We start from the raw sequence: 22,463 nt of genomic DNA, 5'->3' as shown, positions 1-22,463 counted from the left end.
GTGTGCATAGTACATGCAGAAATTAGGCTGCTGAGTCCATTATTATAGGGAGAACATAACCCAAAACCAAACAGGGAGCCCTAAGCTAAAGTACCTTCTGTGCTTGCCAGCCTAGGGGCCAGAGGGCAGCTGTCTGTCAGAGTTAATAATCATGGAGGGCATTCACACGTCAAGTCAGTCTTGAGAAGCTGAAAACATTTCTAGGTAAACGGAGTCACAGCTTTGTTTTTAAAATTAGAATAGAACTTTATTTGTGGAACTGAGATTTTGAAAATGATTTTATAGTCTATGCAATAAATTTTGATACATTATTCTGGATATACACTTACCATATAAGAAAAAATTTAAAAACAATGTCAAATAGCTTCTCATTAAAACCAATTGTGTTTAACTTGATACTTATAAGGAATAACTTGAAAGGTATAAATAAAATTGAAAACAAATACCATTTGGGTTTGCTTTTATAATGCAATTTTGTGTTTCATTTGTTGGGGGTAAGGATTAGAGAAAAAGAAGGCTAAAATACTTTTTTTTCCTAGAGAAGTACAAAGCCTTTGTGTTTCATGTAAGTGACTTCACAATGCCCCAGTGGTAGAATGTCAACAAGATGTTTTCATGCGCTGGCATGAGGGGCTGTGGTGTCCATCCAGGGTCCCTCCGGACCGTCACTACACACCGGGGGTAGGGGTGGAACACACCTGGTCTCCTTAACACCAGGTTCTAGTGAAGTCACAGAATCATCCAAAGGGAAATGGGTGTGAGGAAGAGGAAGCTCGTGTTTTCTAAGCTCTGCTGTGGATGAGTTCTCAGAGGCGACACTGAATAACCGTGTGTAAAATTCTGTTTTCACAAGATGGTTTCACCCATAGTTCCATACTATGGGGACATTCCAGGTAACACACCGGCCTATATTAGTGTTACTTTGCCACTATGGAGAAAGTGAACTCTGACACTGAGATCCATACATGAAAACGCACATAAGCCAGTACACATTAGGGATCACCCTTGCCTACGGTAAATCAACTTTAATTTTTAGGTGAACATGCTCACTGGGAGGGGAGAGAGCTGACTGAGACTGGTGGCTTGCAGGAAGTACCTTTTTAAGAACTTAACATAGCCTTTAGAGACAGAGAGGGCGGGCACAGGTATTCACATCTGCCAGACAGAGAACTGGAGCCCTGTACCGCAGGCTTGGCTGGCCAACGATAAAATCAAGACTGGACGGTGGCCATGCCTGGCTGACTCTGATCACCCTGGAAGCATGCACTGGCCTATGGAAAGCGTTTCTGCTACCGTCACTGAAATCCCTACCATGGGCTGACAGGCACTAGTCATGTCAGAGCCAGTAAGCTTAAACCAATGGCCCCAAGTTATTTCTTACAGCTCCCACAGGCAACTAATAAGCATTCCAGAAAGTTTATAACACAAGCTTACATTAACTCATTACATGCCACACTGAAAAACAGGCTTAGCTTTTCTCATCTATAAAGAGCATTTTCTGATCAGTCACCAGTGTAAGGTGAATACAAGGAACCTTGGCAGATATAATCTTGCAGTCGGACTAGGACCTCGCTTTCCTGTCCTTCTGCCTTATTCTGCTAACTCCTGCTTTCTACTGTTAGTATAATCACCTACACATCTCTAAGCTTGAGGATGAAGGTGGAGCTGACGATTTTATCTCAAGGGCCTGGTACACAGCCAGCCAGCACTGCTTATGCGTGGATTCACGCATGGGATCTCTTCCTGTACTTCAATGTGGTTATGGTGGGATTCCACCTGTAGCATTTTGCCCCAAGGGTTTTTGACTTTAATAAAACATAATTTTCATAGGAAACAGTATTTTTTAGAAAGCATAAGAAACCTGGTAACAAATTCATACAAATTATGCATTGAACTACTCTTTGGTTATTTTAAACAAATTTTTATACTAATGTGATACTAAAAATATAAAAATGCAACTACAGAAATTCGCTTAATCTGTAAACATAATGAACTCCGTAAACACGTATGTACTACGTGACTGCAAGCGTGAAGAGTGGCTGGTAAGGGCAAGTCATACATGTAACTCGGTTCTTCACGGCATGCTTAGAAACACTGCGTTGTGGAGCTTGTTTCGTGTTTGAAGGAATTCTAACGCTAACACAGGACTCTAGCCTTGAGGGTGCACAGGCAAAAAGGAGGCCTAGTACTCACTACACACTGCGAACAAAAGCTTGCTCCACTTGTCTCCAGACTCGCTTAGGCTCAAGCTGCATGCTAACACACGTGAAATACTTCCAAGTGAAGAGTAACTTTTTTTTTTTTTTTTTTTAAACACAAGTGACTTACTTAAGTGACTAAAAACACATGTGATACATCTTCCAAAGCGGCTTCAAGGGGTCTAGGCGATAAGGTACACTAGGCAGGTCTACAGAGTAAGTAAGCGACACGTGGTACTAAGTGTGTCGCGGTTTATGAATCAATCATTAAAGACTTCTTTGTCCAAATTTCATCTTTAAAAAGCGTCAATTTTTCCCACCAGCTACTCATTACAGATATTTCACAGTTGGAATCTCAGTAGTTTTAGAAGGATGTGCCTATGCCTAGCAAGATGAAATACGGTCAGAACTCAGGCACGCAGGACTCACATCCTGCCGTACACATGAACCCCAACAACTGGACAAAGTACTTGGACAAAGGAACAAGTCAGCATGGTGGTGGCTGAAATCATGGATAAACAAACTGTCCCCTGGACTCTGTTAAGAGCCAGTGACCATCTTTTAGAAGTTATCTGGAAAATGCTAAAATGTGATTTTGTTTTTGCTTTTGCTTAGGAACTATGGTGTACAAGACACCACAGCTTGGTTTTTTGTAATCTAATCAACCCCATCAAAGCCCTGCGTGTTCTCAATCGCCATCTGAAGTTTATCCCAGAGTTCGTCAAAGGATTCATAGGGTGGCAGGTCCAGGCGGTTGAAGCTGAAAAGATTGAGAGAATCTGGTTAGGATTGACAGCGAAGGGGGAAACGTCCCCATGGTAACCACAGCACCGCTGCTGCCTGTCAAGAGCGTGTTCCATTACTGCTTTCTGAGGTCACAGCTGCCAGGGAGGCTCTCCTGACCCCTGTGCAATCTTGCCCTCACACCTGTCTCCAGATGACTGGGTTCGTAGATCATGATAGCCTTTAAGACGGAATGTTCTAGCACTCTGGGGAAAAGGTCAATACTCATGGAATGGAGGAAAAAAAAAAAATATATATATATATCCAACTAAACTAGTTGGGCCTCTCTCTTTCTTTTTTTAAGATTAATCTATTTTATGTATGAGTACACTGTAGCTGTCTTCAGACACAGAAGAGGGCATTTAATCCCATTACAGATGGTTGAGACCCACCACGCGGTTGCTGGGATCTGAAGTCAGGAAGAGTCAGTGCTCTTAACCGCTGAGCAAGCTCTCCAGCCCAGGGCCTCTATATCCTTAGCTACCTGGATTTTGAGCCCAAGCAGCATGGGTTTCAGGATCCATGTTCCTGTCCCTTCCTGTCTCTCCTAAGGCTGCCACACACCTGTATAGTAGGAGCTGCTCCTAGGCCAGCAGCAAGGGACTATGTCTTGTCTAGGGTAGAACAGCTACTCACCAGGTATGTGCTCTGGGCAGCTTATCAGGGGTGCCCCACTGTTCCACTGTGAAGGACTGTGGTCCATTTGAGCCTGTGGAGAAGACAAGTTTCTGTGGTTTAATTTACTTTACCCACAAATCCCTAGACAATTCAAACTACACTTTTCCATATATAAAACTTGTATACACAGAAAACGAATCAGAAGAGAAAATGAAGCCTCCCCTGTGCTAGGATTTACTGTTGAGTTATAAAACTGTCTGTCACTTCACCTGAGGGTGCTGTGCTCTGCCCCACTGTGGCACACGAGGTGGCACTCAGCTTTTTGTTAGACCTGACCCAGCTGCATCTTGAATCAGGGCTTTCTTTACAGGTACAGGTACAGGTACAGAAACAGGTACAGGTACAGGTACGAAGGAAAGAAGGAAGGACGGACGGACGGACGGACTTCTTGCTTTTGATTCTCATTGAAACCAGTTTTAATTTTTTCCCTGATTATGTAATGTCACTGTAAAAACTGAAAAATGACAGAAAAACCACAGCTGAAGGCTGTGAGAGTCATTACAATCCTAGCTCATGAGGTCGCCGTGGGGAGGGTTTTGTGTGGTTTCTGTGTGGTTTTCTTTTGTTTGATTTGTTTTTCAACATTTAATTTAGGGCCTCCCATATGCCATGAACACATTTGCTACTGAGCCAGTCTTAGCTTTTAAGTATCTTGATTATAATTATTTATTATTTTCTCCGTATCTAAATGTGCATGTGTGGAGGTCAGAGAAAAACCTGTGGGAGTTCTCTCTGCACCTGTAGGTTCTGAGGACTTAACTAAGGTCATGAAGCTTGGTGGCAAGGGCTGACCTGCTCAGTCATGGGGCAGGGCGTCTTTGTCTGCTGTTCAAGACTGGGTTTCCAGGCTGTGCTGGAACTCACAATGTAGCTGAGGCTGGCCTCAAACTTCTGTCAGTCTCTGTACTTCAGTTTCCCAAGTAGTGGGACTCCTGAGTCTTCCTGAGTGGTTCTCACCCTTCCTAATGCTGCAGCCCTTACTTAACACAGCCTCCCACTTTGTTTTGACTCCCAACATAGGGTTATTCCGTGGGTACTTCATACCTGTGATTTTGCTAGTGGTATGGACTGTAGTATAAATATCCAACATGTGACACCCCTCAAGGGGTTGCCACCTACAGGTTGTGAACCGTTAGCCTAGAGCAGTTTGTGTGCATGTGGCCCTGCTACACGGTCTACAATTTTTCTCATTACAGACATTTTAGAAACTGCCTTTCTTTTCTTTCAGAGTTTCCACTTAGCTGTCTCCAATCCTCAACATCTCAAGTGCCAGATAAGCCGGCTCACATCCTGATCTGTGACTTTCCACTCTCCTCCTCAAATCCCATAATCAATTCCAAATGTGCACACATCATTGCCAGAAGGTTTTCAAGAGGCGTAACTTTCTATATTTTGTCCTCTATGATCAGATCCCACTATAACTTTTAGTCCTGGGGCCGGAGAGAGCTCAGCTGCTAGGAGCCCACACTGTGTGGCTCACAACCTCCCATAACTGTAGCACTGGGGGATCTGACATCCTCTTCTAGCCTCCGTGGGCAAGCACATGGTACACAGACATAAACGAAGGGAAAACACGATTACATATAAAATAAAATGAAAGGAGAGTGGGAGCTATGTGTGATCTTATCTGGGATCCCACCATCTTCCACAAGAATGAAGCTTTACCCACACCTCACACCAAATCACAAAAGGACTCTCTGCTCGAGAAAGCTCAGGAAAACTTACTCTTAATTTAACTTTATTTTTTTTTACAAGTTCCTAAGAAATCGTTGAGTTCTTCCTAATCTGTGTTTGCTGGAGTTGTGCATATATGCACACCTCACATCAGGCATGTGACTACGCTCTCTGCTCTTTATTGAAATTCCCTTTAGGATTTGTGGACTGAATGTCTGTGGTAGCTGAAGCAGCAGGAAGAGAATCCTTGGGTAAGAGGGCAATTAGACTTTCTTTAGTGTAGTCTATGTATCCTCCAAGGCTACTATGGCATAGACATCAGCTAACCCTGTTTCACTGCTGTCTCCACCCAATATGCTAGAGCAGTGGTTCTCAACCTGTGGGTTGCAACAACCCCATTGTAGGGGTCACCTAAGACCTCTGGAAAACAAAGGTTTATATTATGATGCATAATAGTAGCAAAATTACAGTTATAAAGTAGCAACGAAGGTCAGCATGACACACGGAACTGCATTAAAGGGTTGTAGCATTAGGAAGCTTGGGAAGGAAGGAACTGGGCTAGAGGTGCTGCTGTTTCTGGGACTACAGAACGCAGCTCAATGCTCAACAGCGAAAAGTAACTCAGCCACATGCCAGGTTCTCGGTCACTATCCAATTAGAAGGTAGTGGCATCATCCACGTCTTTTTAGGGCAGGGTCTCTTACCTACCTGCAGTTTGCCAATTGGTCTAGGCTGGCACTCTACCAATCAAGTTGTCTCCCAAGCCTTCAACTAAATTTTTAAAAGTTAAACTAGACTTGAAATGGTAGAAACTTAAAGACTCTTCAGCTATGAAAGTAACAGTCAGCTTCTGTGCACTTCTGAGAATCTACACAGGACTCTTACCATAGAGTTCAGCAAATCCATTCATAGGCACACGGGATGTGCCAGTAACAAACTGAAGTAAGCGAATTCTTTTTTCTGAATCCATCATCAAAACAGCCTGAAAAACAGAAAGACTTCTGCTTGAGAAGAGTACTGAAAATAACAGACAAACTGTCTTGGAAAAACCATTTGACACCCCAAGCCCCACCCCGCAGTGGTGGTGGCAGGTGGATCGCTCTGAGTTCAGAGCCAGCCTACAAAGTGAGTTCTAGTATGATAGCCAGGGCTACACAGAGAACCCTTATATCGAAAAACAAAAGTCATTAGAGTTTAGACAATGATCACTAAGGTTTTGTTCTTATTCTCAAAAAACTTATTTCTAAGGCTTTTCCCTCAGAAATGGAGAGGGCCTCAGCAGTGAAGAATGCTCACGGCTGCTGCAGATGGCCTGGGTTTAGTTCCCAGAATGCACATGTTGGTTCACAATTGTCTGTACGTCCAGGGGATCTTACACCTTTTGGCTTCTACTAGTATTGTATACATGTGACATAAACTCATGTAAGCACGCATACACACACACTTAAAAAAAAAACCTTTACAATAATTACATATTACTAAAAGTCACATATCTAAGAATTTAGAAGAGCTATGTTGCAAGTTCTTCGAGAGAGTCCCCACACTGGTGAAAACTGATGTGCCTATTTCGGCTCATTTCCTACGATTCTGAATGCCTTCCGTACTTACCTCTGGATATCAAGAGGGGTAGACTCACATTCAAAGGCATATTATGCAAAATTAGAGGCCTGTCTGCTTTGCTGGTGCACCTTTCAGAGTGCGACACACTCTGAGAGTCACTCTACAGGTGGCGTAGTATGACTGAACCTCAGATTACCTTCCAGAACCAGTGGATGACCTGGTGGTTTAAGCTGTATCCATTTTTGTATTTTGTATGTTCCCTCCAGTCGTTCACGTCCACATCTCCCAGACCACACATGAGAAGCTGCAGACAGACATGCAGTCAGAACTGTGAGCAGGGAAAACCGGTGCAAAGCTCTGGGTTTTTTCCTCTCCCGAGTCAGGGTCTTATTACATAACTCTGGATGTTCTATAATTCATTGTATAGACCTGGCTGGCTTCAAATTCAGAGGGTCACCTGCCTCTGTCCCTCAGTGCTGGGATTGGAAGAATGCATCGCTACATCCAGCCAAAGCTGTTTTAACATAGAACATTTTCTCTGCTGCCCTGTTCTATTGCGTGTTTATATGTACTGCAGCATGTCTATGTCATGTTGTGAGTGAGGAAGTTAGCGATAGCTTGTGGGAGTCCATCTCCACTCTAGGAGTCAAACTCGGGCTGTCAGGCTTGGTGGAGGGTGCTTTTCCCATCTTGTGGGCCCTTCAGTTCTCTTTTTAAAGACAGGGTCCCTTTGTAGCCCAGGTTAGCTTCAAACAATGTAGCTGTGGATGACATGAACACTGGTCTTGCTCCCACCTCTCGAGTGCTAGCTAATGGGTATGTACCACCACACCCTTCTACACCGTGCTTTGGATGGCACCCAGGGCTTCACACCCTCCCTCCTCCTCCCCACTTTCCCTCCACAAACTGCCATACTCTCCCTTCCTCCCCACTCCTCCATGCCCTCGCCTCCACACCAGTGGCGCTGAGGACCGAACTCAGGACCTGCATGACTGCTCAACACTGAACTACATTTCCAAGCACAGCACAAACAGTTGTTACCTCTAGTTCATTTTCATCGAATATCTTGATCAGATCCTGTGGTATCAGTTCAAAAAATCCCTAGAAGGAAAGGAATGTGCCCAAAGCTGGTTAGCAGGCTTGGCACGCTCAAGCATCTTGTGGATGGAACACTGTCACTCCTACACAGATCTTGCCAGTATACTTTCATGAACAACCCTTCACTGTGATCTTAATGTGGCCGTCCTGTCTTTATTTCTCAAAGTGGCTATGTTAAACCCTCCTTCCTCCCTCCTCATCCCTTCTTCACAGTACTGAGGAGACTGAGGCAGACAGAAGCCTATCCCCCATCCTGGCCAGGCCCACTGCAGGAGGTGAACCCCCTCAGCGGGCCTCACCCCTTCTGTTGCTCCCTCCTCCTCCTCTCCTTCACCCACTGAATCCTGTCCTGGCCTGGGACTTGCAGTAATCCTGCCTAAGTCCCCAATCGTGAGTCAACTGCACCTCCGTTAACTTCCTGAGTTTTCCTCTTCAGCCCCCACTCAGGACTGAAGACACTCATTCTCACCGGCACAGCTACTTGCTCATAGCTCTTCTCTGCTCCTCTAGTCCCCAGCTTAGTCTCACTGTGCCCCTCCGTCCCCACTTCCCAGTAAGATTCTAATTGTGCAAGACAGCCAGAGCAGGAAGATTTGCCCAGGAAGATAAGGTGAGACTGACACACAGCACCTGAGCAGAGGTAACCAGCCACGTGGCAGAATAAAGTTCTCTTAAGTTCTAATTCTCCTCAGAGAAGATCCTAACTATATGGCCAGGGTCCATGTAAATGTATGCTGAGTCTGAGTCTTATTTTGGGGTCATGGGGCTGGAAGAACCAGGATCCAACTGACACTCTAGGGAGTCCTCCACAGGCCTCCATGGGCATGCATATGCATAGTATTTGAAAAACATAAACTCAACCTAAAAACACAGCTAAAAAGGGTCTTTGAAGCTCTGGTACGGCAAGCAATGAATGTGGGGTACCCACCTCTTTAAAAGCAGCCATTTGCTTCTGGATTCTGTTCACAAATCGCCACTGGATTACAAGGCTAAAAGGAGAAAAAAAAATAAAAACATTTCTTTCTGTTTTTTCCCCCATACAAACCATGAAAAATGTTTTCAGATATGTCTATTCCACTGAGAGACAGATAGACTAGCTGTGCCCAAGGCAAAAAAATCGGAAAAGAAACAGGGAGAACTAGGATGTGCTTTTCTTAAGAAAACTGATTCTGGCTTGGGGGGAAGAAAGAGCAAGTAAAGGAAAAATCTTCTGAAGGAGAAGGAGAAGGAAGAGAGAAGAGGGAGAAGGAAGAAGAAGAGGAGAAAGCAGGAAGAAGAGGAGGAAAAATAGAAAAAACCACTCAGAATCATTTCTAGGAAAATACTTAGAAGTAAAGTACTCACTAGATATACTCCTTTTTGTTCTTGTTGGTGACCACAACCTCCGATCCACCAGTTTTCAGCTCGTGTTGATGTGTCTAAATTAAACATGAGTGTTTTCATGAGGAAAATGGGAGAAAACTGTACATGAATTACACCAGAAGCCTAGTGCTTTAGATTAAATCCATTCAAAAGTTAAAAGCTAAGGAAGCTTAAATATTAGTCACACGTCAGTGGCGAGTACAAATGCTGGCTGAGAGACACCTTTTGCCACGAGAAAATAAATGCACAAGCTGAACAGAGAAGTGTCTCAGGTGCACTGGAGTGCACTACACTTAGGTGACAACACTGGCTTTGCAAACGACGTTTATAGAATCTGAAAGTCCACAGACCTGTCCAAAAAGCTCTTCATCTATGATAAATCTCAGGTCCAGCTCCGTTGGGTCATTTTCAAGAATCCATCGCAGAGAACTGTAATATTCACTATCCTAAAAGGAAAAGTGCACTCTAATTAAGTAAGTGAGTAAGCGGTGCTAGGAATTGAACTTAGCCTAGAATTCTATCTTCTAGGCATGTACCCTACCACTGAGCTAAAACAGCACTTAAAAAAATCTGTATATAGAAAGGTACATGAACATCCATGACATCTACACTGATGGGCTGGGGAGATGCTCAGTCAAGCATGAGGATTCCCACCGTAACATGGGCACAGGGCACACACCTGAATTTCCAGCACTAGGATTGAGAGATTGTATGTGGAATGTCTGAGTTCGTTACTGGACGGTACTTAAACGTTCAAATTAAATATACTATTCTAACCCACACAATAACTATGTGCTCTTGTCTTACAGTTTCCAAAGACCCCTGCTGGAGCCGGGGAATGTGGAATGTGGCTCACTCACTGGTGTAGGACTTACTAGCATGTGTAAAACCCTGGGTTTGATTCCTGGAAAGGCATTAACCAGCTGTGGGGGCCTATACCTATAATCACAGCACCCAGAAGTCATGGCTGGCTACATGATGCGTTTATGGAGGCCAGCCTGTGCTCCATAAGACACTGTCTCAAACAACAAGAAAAAGCACAACAAAGAATCCATGAGGCCTGGAGAGAGACAACTTAGTTAGTGGTTAAGAGCTCTGGCTGCAATTGCGGAAGAAGGTTTGATTGCTAGCAGCCACAGCACGGCTTTCTGGCCACTGAGGTGCACATACACACATGCAGGCAAAACACTCATACACAAAAAATAAAAATCATACTGTTTGTGATATGGAAGCCATGTGTATTCACACTACACAGGGCCATACACAAGACCTCATCTTTAGGCTTCTGTTTCCTTATAGGAGACCCCACAATACCCTGCCTTTGGAGTGGAGGCTTTAAACATTTGCCATTCATTATAAAGAAGTCTAACTCAAAATGTGATGAAAGAGATCTCTGTTTTGTGGCGTCTGGAAAGACTCCTCAGTGGGTAAAGGCAACGGTTACCGAGCATGATGACCTAAGTTCAGGTATTGGGACCCACCTGACAGAAGGAGAGAAGCAACTACGGCCAACTGTTCTTTGACCTCCACAGGGGTCCCATGTATAAGCAATGCTCCCCTCCCCCAAACAGACAAATGTAATAAAAATAACTAAGTGTAAATTTAGAACATTAGCAGATAGCTGTCGACAGAGAGGGCTCAGTGGGTAAAGGCAGGTACCACCTTACTTAATGAGCAGAATCAAGGGCTGGAGAGCTGGCTCAGAGGTTAAGAGCACTATCTGCTCTTCCAGAGGTCCTGAGTTCAATTCCCAGCAACCACATGGTGGCTCACAACCATCTATAATCTGGCGTGCAGGTGCATACATGAAGGCAGAAAGCTGTATGATGTATACATAATAAATAAATGTTAAAAAAAATGAGCAGAATCAATCCCTGGAATCCACACGAGGGAAGGAAGCAGAAAACTGATCTCTAAATGTGGGTGCCTATATGCATACACAAAGATACGTAAATGTAAAGGAATTCAGCAGAAGAGACTAATCGCTGCAGTGCATGGCAAACAGATACTGATGGAGGGAGGTACAGGAATAGTCAGTGTGGTGGACACAGGCCCCGCTCAGTCACTCTCTGCTTTGCCTCACTGAGACAGGGCTGCTCGCTGATCCTGGAACTGAGCCCAGAAACCATCCAGCCTCTGCTGCCAATAGTGCTGCGGCTTCAGACACTCACAGACACAACCCACTTTCTATGACACTCAGACACAACCCACTTTCTGACACTCAGACACAACCCACTTTCTATGACACTCAGACACAACCCACTTTCTATGACACTCAGACACAACCCACTTTCTATGACACTCAGACACAACCCACTTTCTATGACACTCACTCACAGACACAACCCACTTTCTATGAGGTGCACGATGTAAACTCAGGTCCTGGGACTTTTTAAAAATTTTGTTTGGTGCCCAGCAAATGCTCTTACCCACTGGGCCATCTCCTTAGCCCCTATCTATATTTTGACACATGAAAATGTATTCATTTCTGTTCTTACTATAAATTAATTGGGCTGTGTATGCAGCTTGGTGGTACAGCACACACTCAGCAGGTGCGACCACCACTAAGTCAATTCTGCAAATAATCACCGGCCTATTAAATCCTCCAGATTCCGGCGCATGAGAGAGACCTACCACGGACTCCATGTCGTGCAGTGTTATCAGTTTCTGAAGCATCATCTTGTAAAAGGGGCGGATGAAAAACCCTTGTAAGAAACAAAATATTTTTAGGGTGACTATTAATCAAGAAACAACAACAAAAAACATATAAAAAAAAGTCTGCTCCTCGATGCTCACCATCCAACAGCTTGCCATGATAAACCGCCATCCCGGCCACACGGCCAATGAACTTGAAGTATGAGAGGTGATCTTCATTACACAAGCCCGAGTTTGGATTTATCTGCAGAGTGTAATTGTCCCTGTAAGACAAACCACACTCACGTGATCCTCTTGGTATCTCATAGAGCAACAGTCTATGTAGACAAATGATAATGAAGTCTCCCCTGTGGATACTTTTCTCTCCTAATACCAGTGACTCTGATAATGGTCTGAAATAGCCACTTCCGTTAAAAGGTGGAAATAGTTCCTAAGAACACATAGACAGATAGACAAATGGCCCCTGTAAAGACAGAGAGAGACTCAGGAAGAGCACTGGTGCTTTTATAGACGACCTATGTTGAATTCCCAGCACCCACATTGCAACTAGCAGCCATCTTCTGGCCGGAGAGGGTACTGCATGCATGTGGTGTGGGGCATAGACAAGCATGCAGGTGAAAACCTATTCACACAAAATGAAATTAAAAAACAAAGACCCAGGGAGCTATCAAAACCGTCTACAGGATCTCCAAAGTCCTCCCCTGGGCTAGGTAAAGTAGCAGCAGGAGAGAAGATACTCTGACCAACAGAGCTCCTGAAGTCGTGCAGGAACTCCAGGGACACAGCCTTTGTGGGCCTCACCCATGCTAGGAAGGGCTTCTCTGTTACCCTTGAGTCATGCCTGATGCCAGAAAAATCCCTCAACCACACTTCTGAAAGTACTTCAAGAAAGCCCACTGGTTTGCCATGTTGGGCTCTGGTAGAATCCTAAGCTGATCTGGGGTGAAGAGAGGTTTGTTCATGTTTTCCAAGGAAATGCCACTTGACATATGCTAACTAAAATTGCCCATAGTACAGCCAAGAGCTGTATGGTCTCATATATCTAATTTGAGTATGCAGTCAAGAGTCACAGAGAATAGTAGACTGGTGGCTGCCTGGAGATGGAGGGAAAAGTGTTTAATGAATGTAGAATTATGGCAGGAGGATGAAAAGGTTGGAGAGGACAATCCAGAACGCACTCAAGAAGTCGGCCGAGTGTGTGCTTACAGAGGGCTGTTGTGGGCACTCTGTGGAGGAGGGCCTGCCCACTAGGTGCAAGACACAGCACACACAAGGTTAAAATGGTAATTCTTATGTTCTATAATACAATATTTAAAAAGCTGTTTTTGAAATATCAGTCATAATTTCCCTGTGTCACAATCATGGAGTCCACGCTTCCTAAAATGCAAACTAATGTTGGAGACTGTAAACTATTTCACCCCCGGTACACAGCCATTTAAAGTATTTATGAAGGGTGTGTGGACATGTGGCTCAAGTCTTAGCTAATCAGGAGGCTGAGGCAGCAGGACTGCTCAAGTCCATTCACCGGGGACCTGGTGAGGAAGAGGAACTTACGTAGCGGAATATTCAAACAGGCCATAATAGGGATTAAACATCTCCTTTGAGATGAGGAAGAACCATTCTCGGGCAACTCCTCCATAGTCAAGGCCCTTTTCACCATCAAACTCAATCCAGAGTCGGGCCTTGAGGAAGTCAGCTCTCTTCACACCCATGATTCTCCGGTAAGAATCCTCCAGAATGTTTGCACGGCGAAGTTTCATTTCAAATTTGTTTGGAATGTCAGTCTGCAAAGCCAAGGACAGAGACATTGTTTACGTCAGCCCAGTGTGTTTCCACACTTCACTAGGTATCCACGGTCCTTTTCCTGTAGGTAAGGGCAGCAGGAATAGCCACTTGGATGTACTGACCTTTCTTTCCCTGAACCGAAATTGAGGAACCTAGTAATCCAGGTTGGCCATTTGCTTGCTAGCTTGCTATATAGGTCAGGCTGGCCTAGAACTTTTAAGACCTTGCACCCTCACAGCCGCCTCCCCCCCCACCAGTCTGGACATCCTTACAGAAAGCTAGGAAGTGTGGTCTTAACATTCGTCAACGCGGAAGAACCTATGTATCACTTCTGATTCTTATGTCTAAAGACGCTAAGATGATAAGAATGAACCCTGGAAGGCATTTAGCCAGTGCTGTATTCCACGCTAAGGTACAGGTTTGGCCATTCCGCCATCAATGTTCCTTCAACCTACTGCTGGCTACTCGCTACTGGTTGTTCTTACTTTTGTTCCAGGCTCTGTTCTCTGAGTGTGATGGGTGCAAACCATTCATTACAGCACTATGATACACTACTCTATTTTCTAACACAAGGAAACTAGAGACAACAGAGCTGGGCTCTGACTTCCCAGTCTCTGCTCTGTGCGTGGGGCATTTGGCTCTCGCATCTGTACTTTGGAGACAAACACAAGTAACCATGCCTCAGAGCCTACTGTAAATACTATGATACGTATCTGAGTGTTTCATCCCTGAGTGCTTTGTGTGTAATTGTCAAGTGGGTACTGTTAGAATAAGTTCTCAGCCTTCTGCCAATTCAAAGACAGACAGACCAATCTGTTAGTATACTTACGGAAAACAGAAAGCCCCAGGGAAACTAATATCAATAGCCCACAGATGCAATATAGGCACCACACTGGTTTTCCCTGCTTGGGAAAGTTAAACAATGGTAGGAGTGGTGAGAAGTGCTTTTTAAAGACTAATTACCAGGGCCCTGTATGCAGGTAGAGTCCTGCTCTGGGCCAGGCCCTATGTGCCGGAGGAATGGGGAAAGGGAGTTAAACTCCAGGGGTAGACAGACTGTAGAAATACAGTGTGGGGATAGAAGTGAAAACCTGCTAACACATCAGATGTGGCTGCGTCCCTGAGGCCTATGCAGTACAGTGTGGGAGTGGGCGTTAAGTGTAGTCCTGTCAAGTTCAAACTAACAGGAGCCATGGGAATGCAAGACTGAGCTCTTGGCTGACCAAAGGCAGAAAACTGCTGAGTTGGAGACTAATCTGGGCCCCATTATGGATTCCAGACCTGTTTCAAAACACCAATGATTTATTTATTTATATTTAAAAGTTGAGTGGTGTGTGTGCACTCTCGAGCATGTGTGCAGACAGGCACGTGCATGCAATGTCATACACAGGTCAGAGGACAAATTTTCATGCGTGTGAATGTGTAGGCCAGAGGTCAATATTCATTGTCTTCCTCAATTTCTCGATACTGTATCTTCCTTTTTAATTCCTTCTGAGACATGTTCTCACTATGTTGCCCTGGCTGGTCTGGAATTCTCTATGCAGACAAAGCTGGCTTCAAACTTAAGAACTTAAGAGATCAATCTACCCACATTCCTGAAATGCTTTAAAGTCAGAATGCCTAAAAGTAGAAGTTAATACACAAAGCTATTGATTATGATTTTAAAAAGCAGTATTTCATTTTGTTAAACTTGTGAATGAAAAACCCTGGTATCCAACCCACCATTTTGAATATCTGGAAAAATCATCAGCTTGGAACCCAAAAAAGCACAACCTAGCGTTGCCACCTAGTGGCCTTGCTCCTAAACTGCAGGGAAAGGAGGATGGGACCAGTCCATAAGGAAGGCATTTAAAATGTTGGCTATACCAAAGGATGGCAGATGATTTAAGTTAAGTTTGGTCATGGGAGAAAGAGTAACAAATATATTGGCCAAGCACAGGGAAATGAGTAACAATACCAGCCATCTGCACTTGTGCTACCTGTTAACTTTTACACTGTGTAGAAATGTGCTGTGTTGGGGTTGGGGATTTAGCTCAGTGGTAGAGCGCTTGCCTAGCAAGTGTAAGGCCCTGGGTTCGGTCCCCAGCTCCTAAAAAAAGAAAAAAAAGAAATGTGCTGTGTTTAAAGCTGAGAACAAATGGCTATTAACACTTAGAGTAGTAAAGGGAAGTCTGGAACAAACACAAAAAAGGGAAAAAAAAAAAATCTCCTGAGCACCAAGTTACAAAGACCAAACCCCAGGAGGGCAAAGAATAAAGCAACCGTCTCATGATGTTTTTCTAAATTACAAAGACTCCTGGAAAATAATGTAAGCATGTTGGTTTAGTAAGTTATCTAAAATATATGTATCCCGGGACTGGAGAGATGGCTCAGTAGTTAAGAGCATGTACTGTTCATGCAAAGGACCTGAGCTCAGCTCACAGGTTCACAGTGAGTGGCGTACCTAAAGGTACCTATAGTGACCTATAGGTCCAGCAGACATGATGCCATGGCAACTACAACACTCATACACACAATGAAACTTGTAGCTTTTGTTCTGTGTTTTGAAAGATGTCAGTATGTATCCTTGGCTGTCCTTGAGCTCAGAGAGACACCTGCTTCTGCCTCCTGAGTGCTGGGGTTGACAGCATGCACCAACATGTCTAGCCTAGAAAAGTAATAGTCTTTTAAAACTAATGGAGCTGGCAAGATGGCTCAGTGGCTCAGAGGACACAGATGTAGGCCCACAGGGCAGCTTAACCAAACTTAACTGCAGTTGCGGACACCCAGATCAGGCATGTATGTGTAATGTATACATGCACGCACGAGGAAAAACACTCATACATGTTGAATAAATGAATCTTTAAAGAAAATAATTTAACAAGCACACCACACCATTTTCTGTGAGTAGCTGTTATGACGTCACCCACCTGCTTCTTCAGCTTCCTTCGGAAAAACTCATACTTTCTTTTGTAATCTCTGGAGTAGGGCACTGCCTTTAGTGGAAAAAATTTGAAAAAAAAAAAGGAAGAAGTTTAGGTTGTCCTTATCGTAGATGAGATTCTATGTCCCCCTGGATATTTTAATGAATATATATAAAAATAAAATAAAGAATTACTTGAAAATTAAGGTTTCATATGAAGAAAAGCAAACAAAAAACTTAAGTTAAAAAATTCTCTTTAAGATAAAATTAGACTCAACATTCAACTGTCTCTTTGACTGCAGTTTTCTTCATGTAATTTCTTTTTCCTTTTATAAAGGACAGTCTTTCTGTGTCTTTGGCTATCTTTGAATTGTCTATGTAGACCAAGCTATCCTGAACTCACTCGCAGTAGTCTTGCCTGCCTGTGACGTCTGAGGTTAACAGGATGTGCCACCATTCCCAGCTCATGTAATATTCTTAAAATGTGACAAGCCAGAGGCAAAGAGAGGTCTTCCAAGCACAGAGAACCTCTACTTCTGAAAGGATCTGAGAGTGCCTTCTCCATTAAAGGAAAAACTAGAAACTTCCAGGAGTTCCCTTTATTATTTTAAAAGAGTATATACATCATAAAAAGAAAGAGTACTAATCTAAAAAAGGAAAAAGAAAACTAAGCAAAACAAACAAAAAACCCGCATACATCCTATTTTCATTAATTTTGTAAATTAAACAAAATCTGAAGAAATGGAAAAAGTAGCTACATGAGAGTTTTCTATAAACGAACCCAACTCAAAAACGGTATAATCATGGGGCACTGAAATATTTATACAAAACATGAACAAGGTTTCAACAGTAGGCATGTGCAATGGCTCTGACTAAAAATCTAGTTTCAGGTGTGATCCCGGAGATGGTAGGGGGCTGCCACCTATCCTGGCTCAGGCTGGCCCCTCTCTGCTGGGCATCGTGCTTTGAGACGGCCTGGACTGGACAGTCTACTGTCCGAGTGGTGGAGCAGGGTAGGATGGCCTCACACCATCGTAAGAGCAGGCAGTGTATGGAGGCCAGAGAAGGCTGCTCCTCTACAGTTCCACCCCTGACCCAGAGCACCAGGATGCGGGAAGACTCACTGGTCCAGTTATGCCCACATTCTGCATCCGAGGATCTTCCCACTGTGTCTTCTTTATATCTAAGAGGGAAAAGAAAAGAGATGTTCCTCTTCCTGGTACCCACAACTGCGTGCAATAAACAACTGCAAAAGAGGAGGGCATGGCACGTACTGTGATTTATGAAGAAGACCCTTCCATCTGTGTGGGTTCTTTCTTCCCAGCCTGGCTGTAATAAAACAGTCATTGCAACTACTTCAGTACCACGTCTTACATGTACAGGTCATAAAAACACAAACAACAAAAAGAGGAAAAGAGGCTAGCATTGAGTGCATGCCTAGTTTGCAATAATAATTTTTAGCAAAAGGTTATCAATAGTTTAATAACAATGTTAATTATAGTTGTTAAATAAACTTCTACAGGTACAAAATGTCTAAGTTAGGCAGGTGAGCTCAGCAGCAGAACTTACAGGTAAAGGTCCCAGGTCATTGGAGTCGACTGGTGTCTTTCCTCTCAGATGAGCAGGAATTTTCGATCTTGGATCATCCTTTATTTGTTTTAGTCATGAAATAACAACACACATTTTAAACACATTGGCTACAGTTGCTTTGTAACACCAATAGATTTTTAAAACAGTAGTTAGAGCATTTGCCATGGGACTGTGAGGACAGGGTCTGGATTCCCAGGGCCCATGCGAATGGCAGGCAGGCCCCACGGTCCACTCTAATTCTACCCTTGGATGACAGAGAGGGGACCCCCCCCATGGCAAGCTGTGCAGATTAACTAGATGCAAAGATAAGTTGTGGGTGGGTGGGCGGAAGACGTGACAGCTGTTTCGTTGAATTACTTGAAAAGCGGTGGAGCATGAGTTCTGCCATCAACCTCAGGCCTCCACACCCATTCACATGCACACACACACATGAATGTACAAAAACACACATACAAAATACACACGCATACATATGAAAATGGAAAAATAATGAAATAAATAAAAATCTCCTATATTTTATTCACACTTCTTGCGTTTTGAGACGGGGCCCAGACTGGCCCTGGAGTCCTGGTCCTCCCATCACACAGCCTTTTGAGTGCTACCTCAAGCACTTATAACAGGCACGTGCCACCTCACCAACTTATAAGTCCCTTGTGACTTATTTCTTCTACTAGAAGATACTGCTGGGAAGTCCTACTAATAGGAGAGTGTGTCACTTCCTGGCAGAGTCAGAACTGATGTCGTCCATTGGGAACCATTTCAGCCAACTGTGAGGTCACTGCAGGCACTGAGGACACTTTACCCAACTGTGAGGTCACTACAGGTACTGAGGACACTTTACCCAACTGTGAGGTCACTGCAGGCACTGAGGACACTTTACCCAACTGTGAGGTCACTACAGGTACTGAGGACACTTTACCCAACTGTGAGGTCACTACAGGTACTGAAGACACTTTACCCAACTGTGAGGTCACCACAGGTACTGAGGACACTTTACCCAGCCCATTAGAACCTGAACTGCATCCAGTGTTCCCTGCACAGAAGCTGGTACAAGAGGGTAGCATTCACATGCAGGCCGGTGAGATGGCTCAGGAGGCTGAGGCGCCGACTGCCAGGCCCCACACCCTGAGTCTGATACCTGGGACTCACATCACAGAAGGACAGAACAGGCTACTACAAGTTAATTGTGCTCTGACCTCCAAACACAAGCAGTGACACAAAGGCATGTACACAGACAGGCTAAATGATGATATAGGTGTAATCAAAGAAAATAATGAATAAACAAACAGAATCACACGTTGTGGTCCTATCTGCTTGAGCACTTGGCTGTACTTTCCCAAGATAATTCAAAATGCATATGGGGGCTGGAAATTTGGCTCAGTGGTTAAGAGCACTGACTGCTCTTCCAGAGGTCCTGAGTTCAATTCCCAGCAACCACATAACCATCTGTAATGGGATCTGATGCTCTCTTCTGGTGTGTCTGAAGACAACTACAGTGTACTTATAATTAATAAATAAATCTTAAAAAAATAAAGTTCTATTTATTTGGATTAATTAATGTACAATTACTTTAATATTCTATTAAGTTATTAAACTCTTTTAGATTTGTTTTAGATATGCTGACCTTTAAAATAGTTCTTTCAGTCTTAAGTGTTACAAGTTTGAAGAACTTTTTTGTTTGTGATTAGCTAAACACCACCCAACTTTAAGAATTAAAAATTAAGAAATATCAAGAACACTGACGGGGCTGGGGATTTAGCTCAGTGGTAGAGCGCTTGCCTAGGAAGCGCAAGGCCCTGGGTTCGGTCCCCAGCTCCGAAAAAAAAGAACACTGACTGCTCCTTCAGAGGACCAGTGCTTGTCTCGCAGCACCATGTAGTAGTTCACGACCATCTGTAACTAACTCCCAAGGATCTGACACCCTCTTCTGGCCTCCAGGGCTACACAGGCATTATATATAAATATAGGCAGTCAAAAACATAAAATAATGTAAATAAATTCTAATGACGACACTAATAACAATAAACATCTGTCCTGCTTAGCCTCAGTCTTTCTGGTAGTATTAATGAATGAGATAGAAACTTGAAAGTTCTTTAATCTCATAAAGGTAGAAAAATTATTACTAAAAGTATTGCTAAAAGCCTTTATGACTAGTGAGCCAAAAACTGGAAATAGTTTATGAACACCTCTATAAAATCTAACATAATCTCAACAAGAATAAATGTACACTGAATACAAATAATATTATTAAGACTCCCAAGAGTTGGGGATGTGGCTCAGTTGGAAAGCACTCACCTAGCGTGCATGAACCCTGGCTTCCAGGCTAGAGGTGGCTCAGTGGTTAGAAACAGTGGCTGCTGTCTCCAAATGGCAGCTCAGAGCTGTCTGTAACCCAGCTCCAAGTGATCTGACCTCCTCACAGAGACACACATGCAGGCAAACACCAATGCCCATAAAATAAAGAAACCCTAGCACCACAGAAACAGAACTCATGTGTGGTACCTGGGAGGTAGAGGCAGGCAAATCAGGAGTTCAAGTTTAGCTTCAGTTATACAGCAAGTTCTACAACAGCCTGGGCTACATAGGACTGGGTACTGAACCTGTGTCCTCTGCAAGAGCAGCAGGTGCTCTAAACCACTGAGCCAACCCTTCACCTTATAGTTATAAACACTCGTTCACAGACACTAATCATCAAGACTACCCTTTAGCAAAACGTCTGAGCAGGCGCCCAGGGAGATGACTCGATGGACGAAATGCTTGCCATTAGTGTGAAGAGCTGGGCTCAGGTCCCAGCACACAGAAGACACGAACTGTGGGGTCTGAGCCTATGCCCAGGGCGCTAAGACAAGCTAAGACTGCGGAGTACCTGCATGGTGGGCTTGGACCATGTGGTCGTCTTAGAGTTGTGGTCTACATAGTACGATCTTCCTCTGTCATCTTGTTTTTCTTCCCAACCTGGTGGCAATCCAGATGAAGTAGGCAAAAGCTAATACACACAACAAAAAACCTCCATGTTAACCAGCAAGAACTACTGACAGAGGCCTCGTGCCTTTCTTCACTGCGAGTGCTGAGAAACCCTCGTTTATATTTTAAAGGTACACCACTCATCAGAAAATAGGAAGATGATACATTTTAAATTTATAACAATGAACCACAGTTTAAACCATATTTTAAAATATATTTAAAAAACATAGCAATTTACTTGGGAAGAAAGAAAAGAGACAATGAACATAATAAAACTTGTCAATATGCAGAGCTATATAATTTGGGGTGGGAACATTCACACACAGGCTTGCGCACAAACTGATGGGACTACTGCTAACTCGGGTCCACTTTGCTTATGACAAGTTGAGGCTTTGGAAAGGAAACTAAGCCACTGTTTCTAAGAAAAGGAGTTAAAGCCTAAACTGAGGCATGCTAACCTCAGAAACCACAGTTAGGTGCTGGGTGGCAGAGTGGATCTCTGTGAGTCTTGAGCCAGCCTCATCTACCAAGTGAGTTCCAGGACAGCCAGGGACTACATAGTGAGATTTTGGCTTCTCCTTGCACATGCTATAGTCTGTAAGAGGAGGCCAGACTAGACGGGGTATGGACCCCAAGACAGGGTAACAAGGTAGTCCCTTCATGGCCTTTACAATCTGCTGTCATGTTGACTAGGCCAGTGGTCTTGACTGGACTGAATCTTTTTCCAAGACAAATAAGCCACTCTCCTGAGCTGATGCATAAATCTCATTTCTCAAAACCGATATATAGAATGCCAGTCAAAGGTGCACTGACTGGCGGGAAAGAGGAGGGACTTCCAAGAGGAGACATGGGACATGCACACATCAGATGAGCAAGGATAGAATTAGGATTTGAGAATCCAGGTGTTAGAAAGAGAGTAGGAAGGGGCCAAGGCGCCAGATAGCAGGCAAGGGGAAGGGTAGGCTGAAGAGGCAGGAGCCTCCGAGTTTGATTCTATTTGAAAAGCAGGTGGGACTGGGGACAGAGCTCAGTGAGTAGAATGCTTGTCTAGCTTTCTTGAAGCCACAGGTTTGAGCCCCACCTCTGTAAATCAAGCATGGAGGAGTATGCCTGGAATCCCAGCAGGAGAGCAGGCATTCAAGGCTTGAGATATATGAGGTCTGGTCACAAACAAAATAAAGTGGTTCCGTGAGGCAGTGAGAACTTGGTGTAAT

The 22,463-nt window shown here is 43.9% G+C and overlaps 1 protein-coding gene across 2 annotated transcripts in view; it reads right to left on the bottom strand.

The window, feature by feature from the left end:
* Positions 1-225: 225 nt before the first annotated feature.
* Nedd4 (NEDD4 E3 ubiquitin protein ligase) overlaps positions 226-22,463 on the bottom strand; it is an 84,915-nt gene continuing 62,677 nt past the window's right edge. For both annotated transcript variants that reach the window (XM_032910856.1, XM_032910855.1), the window contains 16 exons: positions 21,152-21,271; positions 18,265-18,342; positions 17,970-18,024; positions 17,820-17,878; positions 16,703-16,768; positions 13,563-13,792; positions 12,150-12,271; positions 11,988-12,058; positions 9,704-9,799; positions 9,336-9,409; positions 8,920-8,980; positions 7,935-7,994; positions 7,090-7,197; positions 6,219-6,315; positions 3,618-3,690; positions 226-2,958 (listed from right to left, as the gene is read on the bottom strand). In XM_032910856.1, the coding sequence (XP_032766747.1) occupies positions 2,856-2,958; positions 3,618-3,690; positions 6,219-6,315; positions 7,090-7,197; positions 7,935-7,994; positions 8,920-8,980; positions 9,336-9,409; positions 9,704-9,799; positions 11,988-12,058; positions 12,150-12,271; positions 13,563-13,792; positions 16,703-16,768; positions 17,820-17,878; positions 17,970-18,024; positions 18,265-18,342; positions 21,152-21,271 (1,473 nt within the window). In that variant the 3' untranslated portion in view covers positions 226-2,855. The remainder of the gene's footprint in view (positions 2,959-3,617; positions 3,691-6,218; positions 6,316-7,089; positions 7,198-7,934; positions 7,995-8,919; positions 8,981-9,335; positions 9,410-9,703; positions 9,800-11,987; positions 12,059-12,149; positions 12,272-13,562; positions 13,793-16,702; positions 16,769-17,819; positions 17,879-17,969; positions 18,025-18,264; positions 18,343-21,151; positions 21,272-22,463) is intronic.

Source organism: Rattus rattus, chromosome 8 (assembly GCF_011064425.1).
Source record: "Rattus rattus isolate New Zealand chromosome 8, Rrattus_CSIRO_v1, whole genome shotgun sequence".
Classification (NCBI taxonomy): Eukaryota; Metazoa; Chordata; class Mammalia; order Rodentia; family Muridae; genus Rattus; species Rattus rattus.
Note: the sequence above shows the minus strand (reverse complement) of the source record. Positions and strands in the feature narration are given on the sequence as shown.